At 36.3% G+C, this 13,022-nt stretch overlaps 2 protein-coding genes across 3 annotated transcripts in view; one reads left to right on the forward strand and one right to left on the reverse strand.

Moving 5' to 3' along the window:
- Nucleotides 1–460: 460 nt before the first annotated feature.
- Nucleotides 461–1,654, forward strand: LOC105838040. Its single transcript, XM_012683304.3, has 2 exons — nt 461–593; nt 929–1,654. The coding sequence occupies exon 2, from the start codon at nt 937–939 to the stop codon at nt 1,504–1,506; it is 570 nt and encodes a 189-aa protein (XP_012538758.1). The 5' UTR covers nt 461–593; nt 929–936; the 3' UTR covers nt 1,507–1,654.
- Nucleotides 1,655–1,736: 82 nt separating this feature from the next.
- LOC105838054 overlaps nt 1,737–13,022 on the reverse strand; it is a 73,766-nt gene continuing 62,480 nt past the window's right edge. For both annotated transcript variants that reach the window (XM_036288049.1, XM_012683329.3), the window contains 8 exons: nt 12,755–12,920; nt 11,158–11,282; nt 5,466–10,988; nt 4,785–5,181; nt 4,037–4,453; nt 3,645–3,840; nt 3,371–3,553; nt 1,737–3,089 (listed from right to left, as the gene is read on the reverse strand). In XM_036288049.1, coding sequence (XP_036143942.1) covers nt 2,904–3,089; nt 3,371–3,553; nt 3,645–3,840; nt 4,037–4,453; nt 4,785–5,181; nt 5,466–10,988; nt 11,158–11,282; nt 12,755–12,920 — 7,193 coding nt within the window. In that variant the 3' untranslated portion in view covers nt 1,737–2,903. The remainder of the gene's footprint in view (nt 3,090–3,370; nt 3,554–3,644; nt 3,841–4,036; nt 4,454–4,784; nt 5,182–5,465; nt 10,989–11,157; nt 11,283–12,754; nt 12,921–13,022) is intronic.

Below are 13,022 nucleotides of genomic sequence, written 5' to 3' on the forward strand. Positions count from 1 at the left end.
TCAACGAGTCAGAAGATTTAATTACACATATAGTGAAAAAAATTACTATTTTTTAACTTTTAATATATATATTATATATTTGTTTATTTTGTGTGCTAAAAATTAAATATATTAATAATTTAATTATTTAACTATTTTTTCTGTATTGTGTTATTCAATTTCTAATACTTTATTGCTTGTTTACGTGAAAAAGATTTGTGTAAACATAACGTAAACAGTATAATAATAATAATTTGGTTTTTTATATGTAAATATGTAATTTTGAAATTTATGACATTTGTCTTAAGATTTATTTGTTTAAAGAGTTATTGGCATTATTCTATTTTTGTTTAATAGAACCATGTTGGAACGTTAATAGCAGTGCTTTGAATGTTGAATCAAACGCGGCTTTAATTTGCTAAAAAATGGCGGCACCAATTGGAGACGTTATTTCGCTCTAATTAGAGGATCTCTATTCTCAGGCTACTCTTGCTAACCATGCAATTTATGGCGATTTACCTATGCATGATAACCTTCAAGTATTGTCAAACACTTCTGTCAAATTCATCGGCACCTATTCATTACCGAGTCGAGTTTACGTTGATTTTTTACAAGTAAGTAACTTGTGAAATTTCACGATTGAATACGGTGTAATTTATGTTCTTCTCTGCAAATTAAAGATTTTGTATTTTCTGCTAATCAAATGTTTAGCTAAAAGAATTAAATGTTAAACCATACTATCGGGATCAAACGATCAAAAGATTAATACGATTTATTTTTTCCAACAAATTTAATTGGTTGACAAAGAGAACTACTATTTAATTACATTATTTTTATGTAGTAATGATTAGAATAATTGATACGTATGTCTCTCGACTGATCTGTTTACTGTAACAAGCTTGTAACTTTTAAGATTGTGTTGAAGGAGCCATTATTTTCATTATTTTAGCTCCCAAAATGTCGTCTGTCAAGTTGCTAGAAGATAGAATTGCTAGTTTGGAGAAACAAGTGTATGGGCTCGGTAATATGATGAGTATTGATGATCCAGCACCATCAAACGCTATTGTCGACCGACTCGTAGATGTCAACTCGTTAATTAACTCTGCAATATCAGGCAGAGAAAAACCAAATGCGATTATCAAGCGTTTATCAGAATTAAATGGCTACTTGGAGCCTACCTCGGAAGACGTTGATATGCCTACAAGTGCTAAAGCGCAGCTGTTGTTGACAATGGAGCCAGAGATTAGAGAGAACCATAAACTGTTGACTAAAGTGCAGGAACTTACGCCCGTGTTGGAGTCAGAATGTATCAGAGATGCGCCAGAATTAAACAATATGTTTAATAAGATATCGCTTTTGTATCTGAAGGCTTATGAGGATTCTAAGGAGTTGAACACTCACGTGCAAGATCTGCTATCTAAATATAATGCAGTCATAAATAGTATATCGGAATCATTAATTATTTTAGATAATGCAGTTACAACTGCAGAAATAGCAGCTAGGCCAAAGAAACAAATGGATGATTAATGAGATAATTGTTCAGTCTATTTAGATATATTATTAATTATATTGTAAAATTAACTTACAATATAATTAATATTGTTAATTTATATCATATTTTAACACAAGTTAATATTTTACTTTCTATTTCAATTTCTTATAGTGCAAATTTAGTTTTATATTACTTATTTTTAACTTATTTATTATAGAGATGTTTTAAATGTGAATTGGTCAGTAAAAGAAAAAGAATATTAGGCCTGTTTTTAAAATACACATTTATTTATCAGTTTTATTTGAAATATAAAAATACGCATTCATCAATAACTACGTACATATATGTGAACATACTTTATTGTTTAATTTTTATAACAATGCATTTTATTAAAAGATAGTCATATATTATATACATTTTATCCTATCTATTGCTTAGTTCTATTCATTTTAGGTTCATTTCAGGAATCCTTATTTAGGATCTCTGAGACAAACTGCTGATTTATATTTAATTGGACATGCATATGTATCGGTCTCTTATATTGAATAATTACTTTGTAATTAACATATATAAAGTGTACTAAAAATATCCAAAGTATCACAAAAATTATTTTTTAATTTGATTAGGATAATAATAAATTTTGTGTAAATAACATAGTAAATAAGTAAGAATTTTGGAGGTGGAAATGTATCTTTAAGAGACCCGTTACACTAATAAATTCTTATACCACATTAGCCATAATAAACAATTGCTTTATACAGTATTTACATAATATTTCCTTAATTATAAGTCAGTAATTTTGTTGTCTTTGATTCTCATTACAGATGTCATATTCTCGTACAAAATTTAAGCGCATTTGTTTCAATCTTTCTGTAACAATAACGGCACTTAAGTTTTTCTTACAATGATTCATCGCTGGCTGTGATGTTCGAGAATTATTAAAAACCTTTCTTGCTATCAATAGGAACATTAAAATTGGAAGAAAAAAAATACGTGTAAAAATGTATGATTTTTAAGAACAAAGAAAATTAGGGAATCTAAAGTTTTCTGTGGTCAGTAGTTTTTTTTTATGTACAGAGAAAAATGTTTTTCTTTTACCTTCCATATTTCTGTTTATCTGATTTACATTTATATATTCCATTATATACTGCATTTATATGAGTACTAGTACTATTACTATTTCTAATTCTCTAGTATGTTTAATTTTATTCAAAAATTTAAAGTCACGCAACTACATTTTTTAATTCAAACATCAATTTGATTAAACTATTCTAATGCATATTTTTTTCGATTTAAGAAAATTTGTTAAAATCCAAAGAAACATTTCTCTCTGCATATATAGAACAATTTTTTTTATTTATTAAAACTGTAATTCTCTCGTCTTTAACACGAAATATTAATTTTTCATACGGTTTGAAAAATTAATAATGATTTAGCTTTGCGTTCGCAAAGCTGGCACTGTTTCGCGCAACCACGAAAGCGCTGGCTCCAAGCTCGAGTAAATTGCTGGATCATTATTCGAACAGCTGCTGTGATGACTTAATAAACCATGAACTTCCCATCTTTCCAAAATATTTTGCGATTCACTAACACACATCAGTGGCGCTCCTTCGTCATCCTACATAAAATACATAAATTAATATATTATTATTATATAATTATTTCTAATTTATTATTGTTAATACTATGGTTTTTAATTAATTTTTGATGTATTATGTGTATTATAAGCATCTGCATATTTACATAATACAATGTTGCTTTTATTCATAATTATAGTAAATTGAATATGATTATTTAAAGAGATGCGTCTATTATTTTGAAAGTTTTTTTATTAAACTTTATTATCTTTTTAAATAATAATTATAGAAATAAGCGTTGTATATATAATGTTAAACTTACATAACAAGGGCCTTTATTTGCACATATATCGTGTTCCGTGATAAATCCTGCATAATGACTCGTGACGTTACATTTATTGGAATCATCCGTTGGAATAGGCAAGAATTTGAGATACTGTTGCAAATTAATTTCTTCGTTTCCCATAAGAAATCCCCATCCTGCCGTTACGCAAATCTGTCTCGGCTGAAAAATCACATTAAAGATCAGAAATGCGTTAATCGAGCAATAATTAATTATCTATAGTCTTATTAAAGAAATTAATCTGAAAATATACCTGGATAGGCTGTCTGGGAAGACATACGGCACTAACATTTCTAGAAAATACTATCGGCTCTATTAATTTGATCAGAGCGATGTCATTATTGTACAGGAACTGATTATACTTCACTTGAGGATAAGGTATGATACTTTTAACGCCGATCCCTCTAAATACATCTTCATTGGTAAAAAGTCGCCATCCGAACTTGTGTCTATAGGATCAAATATAGAAAATTACATTAACAATACATTAACAATATGTTACATATTGTGTCGCGCAAAAATAAAATACTTTTATAAATTGGAGCAAAATAATAAGATTAAGAAATAAGAAAACGGAGCGTTTTAAATTGATTTTTTATTACAATTTATTTCTTCGTAAATAAATATATTTTTATATTAAATTACCTGATGCAGGAATAACTGGTTAGAACGTGCATAGGACCGAGTATACTGGCCGTACACATGGTTCCGTCTGATTCCTTCAAGAAAGCCACGCTGGGCCATTGCTCATAATTGGCTGGTGTTCCACCTGCCAATCTCGCGGTCGGTTCCTCCGCGTAATGCAGACCGCAAGTGAATTCCTGGCATGACACTTGTATGACCTTGTCCGACACGCAGAATTCCATTTCCTCTAAATTCGTGACTAGCGGCAGGCGATAATTAGGGTTCGTCTTCAGTCTTAGAATTTTCTGGCTTCTATTCCACGCGGACGATTCGATTGTCTCGTCAGATCCAGCGAATCCCAAAGTTCGACAATAGGAATCGCTGAATTCCTCGCTCCACCCGTCCGAACAGACTAGTCGATAATCGCTGTCGGATCGTCTTCAAATAAAAATTTAAATGTCTTATATAGCATTGATCTCGTGAAACAGCATGAAATTATTAATTATTAATTACTAACTTTAAGGATACTTATTTTTATGATTTTCCGGTATATTCTCCAAAGGACTTTCTTTCTTATTTAACATAAGCATATAATTTCTCCAAAAATTGTATTATAAATATCTTATTAATCAATTTTACTTGATTAAAAAGAATGATATTTTTATAATAATTATTTTTTATGATTATTTGTAACTCACAAAAACATAATTTAAAAAAAGGACAAATAATTGATTTATTATATTTATTATATTTATACGAATCTAAATACCTTATTTTCAAAAATGGCACGCGATTCGTCAGTTCGCTCTTCGTGTTGCTATCTGTATCCACATTAGTTAGATTTCTATCTGTAGTATTCGCGATTAGGCAATCCCATTCGTCCGAATAATCTGGACAATTCTCGATGCCGTCGCAGACTTGAACTCGGGGGATGCATCCACCGGTTTGACACTTGAACTGATCTAGAGCACAATCGCATAGCTTCTCGTCCTCCCCATTAATGCAATTGGCAATTCCGTTGCAGCGCCATACTTGCGGGATACACCATTTCTCGGTTGGGCATAGGTACTCATTATTGCCGCAGTCTTCCGCGCAATTGTATTCATCCTGGTGTCCTTCGCAGTCGGGTTGACCATTGCATTGCCATAATCCCGGAATGCATCTTCCTGCAATCGGGAAATTTCATAATTTCGTCTAGATGTTGGCAAGATATACTTAAATATTTTAATTATTGATATTTGTTTAGCTTTATTATCTACTGTGACAAGTTCAGAATTCATTGAATCATTTATACGTGAAAAATCGAAAGTGTTTGATGGAAATAAGAGTACTTAGTCTTAATAAAGTTTTAATAAATAATCAACAATTCAAACTTTATTGCTCTTAATTATTCATTTTATTACTGTTCTCGTATATCGTTTATCGTATATTAATTGTACACGACACTTACCGTTTGGACATCTGAACTCGTCAGTCTGGCACTGCCAGTTTTCGCAGTCGTGCTCGTCGCTGCCGTCGTCGCAGTCCATGATCTTGTTACAGACGAGATGCCTCTTCAGGCACTGTCCATTGGCGCAGCGGAAATTACCCGGACAACCTTCCGCCTTGCAGTTCAACTCATCCGAGCCATCGGAACAGTCATTTTCGGAGTCGCATTTGGCGGATTGCGGCACGCAATACGCACCGTTCCTCGAAGTCCCATTAATACATTGAAATTGGCCTGTACTACATTTCGAGAATATCCCAGGAGATAGAAGTCCCGAAGTACTGCTAGCGCTAATGACAGTGGTACTCTCGGCTTTTACATCTGACGATAAAGTTCGGGCGGTCATGTTTGATCCTTTCCTAACGTGATGTACTTCCGTTTCTTCGGTATCGCTGAACGATTGATCCGTGAAAAAGGTATCCCGATCAGCCGTTTCCTTCGCTCCGGCGCGAACCTCGATTGTCGTTTTGGTCGTACTTTCTGCGTCGTCCATAACGATCTTAGGGCGATTAGGACGATTTCGCATGATTACATAGGGCTCCGTGACTGGTACCGACTCTATTATCTCTTCCGATACGGGTATGAAATTGGGGTAGTTCTTAGGCTTCGTCTCCGCGATCGTATCCTTATTTTCATCCGTGCTGCCCGTATTTTTCAATTTTGATATAGGCAAAATGTTACCTTCCTTGTCAGCCACAATAAATCGAGGCACATTCGGATCTAACTCCGAGCTTACCACACTGTCGCTCAATTCGTCGCGGTCTCCAGTAGTAACGACCGACGGTTCCGTTTGGGAAAGAACGATTGGATCAAACTTTTCCGTTAATACATTATCCTCGTTCTGATCCTCCAGACTCAGATCTTTTTCCTTTTTATACTTGTACTTATCAAATCCCTTTTTGTCGATCACTTTTTTCTTGCTTTCTGAACTCTTCTCCAGCGGTATTACTCTGAGCGCCTCTTCAGATAGTTCTGAATCAGGCAATATCGATCTCGGCGGAATCGTGGTGAAAAACATTCTATAATCTATGGGTGTGTCGTCCAGCACTTCCGTGACCGGTCTGACGTCCTCTGTCGTAGTGACGTCTCTGGGAATAGGCGAGGTTCTTTCCATGCCACTTACAATATCCTTTTCTGTCGTGGACATCATAAGGGTAGTCTCGAGTTTTGCACTTTCTGTCGCGTTTTCTATCGTTCGTCCGTTTTCATCATATTCTATTTTCTGGTTAGATCCTATGCTCACGTTATTCTCGTATACCGTTGTCGCTGCCATGCTTCTCTCCGATGTACTGTTCATATCCATTACATTGTTGGGTGTGACAGCATTCTCCTTTTCGGTTGCGTTCTTCTTCGTCTCGTCATTGACATCATCTGTTAAAACTGTTTTATCCGTAATTTTTATTTTCTTGTCTTCACTCGGCATTTCTTCACTCGGCGTTGTTGTTAGCATATCGCTTTCCGTTGTTTGCAGTTCCTCGGGTAAGATCGGGATTTGAGCTGTGGTTTTGGTTTCCAGCGTGGCTTGAGTTGTTGTGATCTGCGCTGCTGTAATAGTTTCTTTTTCATTGGATTGGCCAAGATTTGGCGATTCCGTATTATTCTCTTCATGTTTGCCGTCATCGATTACGGTGGTGATTTCAATTTTGTCGGTTGCTATTGTCGTGGAGATTTCTTGTTGAATTTCTATAGGTAAAACGGGTTCTTGAGTGGTCACGGTATCATTTTCCATTTGATCATTTATGGTGCCTTCCATTTTCGTAATCATTGGACTTTGCATCGTTTCAAAAGATATTCTTTCGTTCGTTCCGTTCTTTTTCTTTACAAATGCAGTTAGCAACGAAAGCGGACCATTATAAGGAACATTTGCAGAATCAATATCTTTCAAGTTTGTTTTCTTGGATGACTCTACAACTTTAGCCGGTATGTCAGTATTATCGTGTTGATATCCCTTCGACAAGGTTTCATCTGTAATGTCATTGTAATGATCTTCGACAGCATTTTCTTCTGGTTTCTCTGAGCTGGTCACACCACTTTCTATAGCGATGCTTTCTTCTTTCACTTTCTTTCCAGCAGAAGTTACAACACTTTCAGCAGATTCTGTTTTCTTATCTATGGGTTGCATTGTAGTTTGAGAAATTGAATCTACTGGTTTATCTTCTACCGTTAATGGAATCACTTTCAATTCTCCGTCATTCTCTTCAGAAACACCACTGTTTTTCTGATCCAAAATGTCTCTTGTTCCTTCATTGTCACCTAATTGTGCAGAACTGCTTTGATACACATTCAGAATTTTAAATTCTGTATTGTTGATCATTTTGCTAAAATTTAAATTATTCTTGATATTATCATTACTGCTATTGCTTATATTATCTGTCGCATTTATTTTATGATTCTGTGTGATTTCGTCCGTGTTATCTATCTTCCTTTTATTATTCGATGAATGTGAATTAACATCGTTCCATAAATCTTTGGCTTCAGTTTTGTTCATTCTATCTGCATTATTACGTATTAACGGCTGATGTGTTACAACATCATCGATATGAGTTTCAAAGGGATTTGGAACATCTTGCTCGTCCTTATCTAAGCGTGGCGCTTTCTTCATGCTTTCTTTCTCTTTTTGAATGTCTGGTAAGAATGGTGACATATCTTCAACTGGCCGATCGTCAGATTTTCCTGTGAAATGATCTACTATATTTTCTGGGAATATCGCCGGATGAAGTGGATGACTCGTCGAATGTTCTTGAATTTCGTCAGGACGTACCGCGTGTCTATTATTACTTGTATGAGCAATGTTCTCATCAGAACGCATCGTAGATGAGGTATTTTCTGTAGATTTTTTCATGTTTACAGCTTCATTTATTACAACTCCATTAGTCATTTCCGTCGTCGAGTTTTCTGCCTTCAGAGATTTATTCGTGATTTGTTCTGGAATGAGTTGCGGAATTATCGCATGTATTTCTACTGGTTGCTCGGATTTTGGTATTAGCATGATATGTTCGTCATCCGTCGATTTCACGATAGGGTCTCTCAACGGCTCGACATTATGGGCAAAATTTTTTGGTACTTTTGGAAAGATTGTGGTTGGCATATGTTCGATAACATTTTTTTCATTCGAATCCGGTGTATTTGATTGTAACGCAGGTTCAGGTGCGTGCTCTTCCCGATATTCGAATATTGGCTGGGTAAATGTATTAATTGGGGTAGTTTCTGGTATTGTAGTTATCTCGTGCATTTTAGTACTATATGTTTCTGGATTTCTATTATTTATGCCATTTATTTCTATTGTATGGAAATTTTGTGTTAATAAATTTCTGTCACTATTTATGGATTTAGTAGTCAATTCTGTTTTTTCTTCTATTGTAACTGGCGTGGTAGTTGGTGCAGTAGTGGAACTGGTCTGTTCAGAATCATCTAAGCCAGTGATCGATTTTTGCTTTGTTATTAAACGTTCGTCGTTCGGAGAATTCTCATTCTGGTTATTATTCGAATTCATTTCTGTGGTAGAGTCACTTTCCTCATCTTTTTGAAGATTAGGATTTTGTGTAAATTGCTCCATGACTGATTTCTCGCGATTCTCAGGTTTGACTGATGTAATATTTACATCACCATTCTGTCTTAAATCTCCATAATTCACAGTAGTAAAATCGGTCTCGATAATTGTACTCTCAGTAATATTATTATCTTTGATGGTATAAGATCGCATTGTCGTTATTTCCGTTTTAATTTCCATATTATCATTGATACCCATAGACATATTTTTAGATGTTAAAGGTATTACTTGTAAGGGCACATCATTTATTGAATTTTTATTTGGCTTTACAGTTGGAATCAGAGTTTCGTCATTTTTGGAATTGTTATTTTTATCAATTAAATCGATAAGAGATTTGGGCACATCAGTCGCATTAACATTATCTGAAAGTGATATCTGTGTAGAAGACTCAGCAGATGAATCGTAATGAGATATCGGTTTAATAGGAAATTCAGACTGATCGAATATTTCAGTTTTCGATTTTACATATGGTTCTGTTGTTATCAAATAATGCGACTCTATTTTTGACTTATTGTCTGTTTCATCGGTAATTATTGCTGATTCTGTGACAGATATTGATTTTGTAAGTTCTTTTTTAGTAATTTCTGCTTCAATAATAGATCCGACTTCAGAAGCAATTTCTGATTTTATAGTAGGTTCTGGTTCAGAAGTAGGACTTGGTTCGGCAGTAGGTTTTAATACAACTGTAGGCTCCGGTTTAATAAACTCTAGTTGAGTAGTAATTTCTGGTAAAATAGTAGGTTTTGGTTCGGCAGTAACTTCTGGTTCAGCAGCAGGCTCTGGTTCGGCAGCAGGCTCTGGTTCGGCAGCAGGCTCTGGTTCGGCAGCAGGCTCTGGTTCGGCAGCAGGCTCTGGTTCGGCAGCAGGCTCTGGTTCGGCAGCAGGTTCTGATTCAGCAGCAGGTTTTGGTTCAGCGGTAGATTCTGGTTCAGCACTGGGTTCTGGTTCAGCAGAAGTCTCTGATTCAATAGTAAATAATGGTTTAATAGAAGGCTTTGTTTCAGTTGTGATCTCTATTGAATGTTCATGATTCCAATGAGGATTTTCATTTTCAAAAATATGCTCCGTCGTTGGTGTAAATTTGGGTTGTTGGTCTGATGTGTGCTTAGATTGTTCAGGATTATCATGTTCTGTTTTAGACTTCGATAAATCCGTTTCTGCTAAATCTGTCTTGAAGTCTGTATTTTCCCAAATATTGGGATGCCTAGGTTCGAAGTCTGGATCTCTGCTTCTACCCTGAAAATCATTAATTGATTCTGTGCTAGATTGTGAAATTACGTCGTCCATTTCGATATTACTCAAATCATCTACACAAGTTTTGCCGTCATGATGCAACATTTCTCCTGAATTGCAGGTACATGCAAATATACCAGTGGAGTAATCATATTTACAATTTCCGGTGCATTCGAGATATTCACATTGGTTGATAAGCTTTCCTACGTGAAGTCTGTTTAAATGATATTGTCCGATCATGTTTTCATTTTTTCGTAATACATCCTCGATGTATTCCTGACTCTCTTCAGGAACATTCCGAGGTGGATGACTTATTCTAAATCTTATTTCGCCTTCCTTATTTATATCGTATACTTTGATTATAGACGCGCTGCCCGCTTGTCGAAGAATTTTCCCTAGATGTTCTTCTATTTCGGCACTTATTTGTCTATATACTCGCGATTTTATATCGCTGAAATCGTCATTCCAATTGAAGTCGTCTAGTCTCAAAGTTCCATCTAAGGCATCTGGTACAATCTCGAATAGCGTTTCGTCAGTTGTAGGCCACGGTGGGAAAGTCGAGGTTAAAGGCGGTGAACTTAATGGCGGATCTTTTACATATTCTTTACTTCCAGCTGTATGCACTTCGTCGTTAAATGGACGAGTGTTACTCTCTTCCACATTCTCCAAAGGTTCCGTAGCTGTTTGTATTGGAAATACGCCAGCTGAAAGAAAAACACAATTTTTATTTTAAAATACACAAATTTATTTTATATTTTTAAAAGTGTTTGATTTATTACAATATTTATTATTACAATATTTCATTATATTAGAGTAAAATATATTTTACAAAAATAAAACTTGCAAAGTTAGGAGAATGAAAAACCGTCTTACTTGCGGCCAAAATAGAGATAATCACGGCAGTGATCACTACAGCCAACAGCCCGCATCCCCAGACCATTCTTCTCCAATACGAATTTCTGGACCTTTTGTCTTTTGTGACGTAAAGTTTCTCGCCCCTGTAACATGATTTTGTTGCCATGTAGAGATACGGTTAATCTACCGGAAATAAATATTCCTTCCTTGTCCTAAACCCAAAAAGCGTATTTTATACAGCGTTGCGCGTGTAACGCGATTCCTAGCAACCTTCGTCAATGTCCAGCCAATGGGATTAGAAGCTTCCTTGGTCGCACCCAGTCTAATGCCTACTTCATGAATGCCTAATCTCTGGATCATGTACTATGTATAATGCGTAGCATCTGCCGCGCGCTTTCCTTGCTTATCTAGAATTAAATTTCGGAGACCGATAATGACATCTTCCGAGATTTGGTTTGTAGGCTGATTTGCGGTACTACGTTTCGGGATTAATCCTGATCGGTTAATCAATCGGTGATTCCTACATTCGTAGCAGTAGTGTCGACATTCTCTCGTTCAGGGAAGCTGTCTCGGCGTCGATAGGACACGAGACAAAGGGCGAATTCTTGGACGTGCAGTTTTTATGAAGAAACCTTCGCATTCGATTCGACACAGGGAAGATCTGATAGCATAAGCGTGTTAGTGCGCGACCGCGTGCCCCTAAGAGACACCTAAAGTACATTCTACTAAGACAGTTCCCAGCTGTTTTTTTTGGTTTTCTTTTTTCCTTCGAAAGCATCCGTTAAGTACCTGAGGGCTGTCAGCCAGTGGGAATAGTCGACCAATCCGGCAGCGGGATCTCTCAGGCTGAGTCCCTCACGGCCGACGCCGGGACCCAAATCAAAACGCACTCCAGCTACGGTTGTTTCAACCTCGGCCTCGGGACCCCTGCTAAGTACCGTGACAACAGAAAACACCGTCTAACTCTTTCTACGCTCGATGTGAGGTTTTTCAATCAGTAGCTCGGCCAAGCTCTAAGATAGCACGTCTGTTAAAAACGGCGCAGTCGCATCTGTGTCACTTGACGATTCCTTCAGGAACACACGTACGCTTCTTTCTAGGAATTATATCTCTATCCTACATACATGTTCCCCCCCCAGACATTTTCACCGCAACTCTACGACGTACAGTACGTTCGCGGTATGGTTATGCTAAAATGGATATTGAGACAAATATAATTATTGCGGGGTGTTACTACCTCCGGGATCTAGAAGTGTCAGTATGTATGGCAAACACCCGCTTCGTAACGCAATTAAAATTTTACCATGCGTAATGCAGCGTTTATAAAAGTGATCTTGCGAACTGGAAATATCTTGTAGCAATTACAGAAAGTCTTATTTAAGAACAATTATAATACCCGGTGCAGATATGTATATAGTTGGTAGACAAAGATCCTATATAAGCCGTACATTTTTCTCTCTTTATCTCGTTCCTATCATATTCCTTGTTTCTATAAACCGGAAGAATTTACACATGCTGAGCTAGTAATCACGACAGTTAATAAGAGTTAGAAGGCGGAGCCAGAAATAAAGAATGCGTAAGCGCCAGAGACTCGCTTCAACAAGTAACTCATTACCTGATGTACTTTCGATGCTCGTTAACTGGCACGAAGTACTCTTCGTAAGGATCAGCTGGTACCTCGCAGGCTTCCTGACTTTTCGTTTGAATATTGTTGCCCGTGTACGGCCTCATCGAGACCAGTTCCAGGTTTACGGCCTCGATCTGCTCCTTCTTTCCAGACTCTACGGGAAAACGGGAAACCGTTTACCATTGAGGTATATCCATGCGTATGGTGCAACCGGTTTTCATTTTCCGGTCACACACGAAACAGCGGAGAAACCGCA

This window comes from Monomorium pharaonis, chromosome 6 (genome assembly GCF_013373865.1).
Source record: "Monomorium pharaonis isolate MP-MQ-018 chromosome 6, ASM1337386v2, whole genome shotgun sequence".
Classification (NCBI taxonomy): domain Eukaryota; kingdom Metazoa; phylum Arthropoda; class Insecta; order Hymenoptera; family Formicidae; genus Monomorium; species Monomorium pharaonis.

Bases quoted from the DNA above. Each gene is read 5' to 3' on its own strand.
- LOC105838040 (XM_012683304.3), top strand. From the start codon at position 937: ATGTCGTCTGTCAAGTTGCTAGAAGATAGAATTGCTAGTTTGGAGAAA.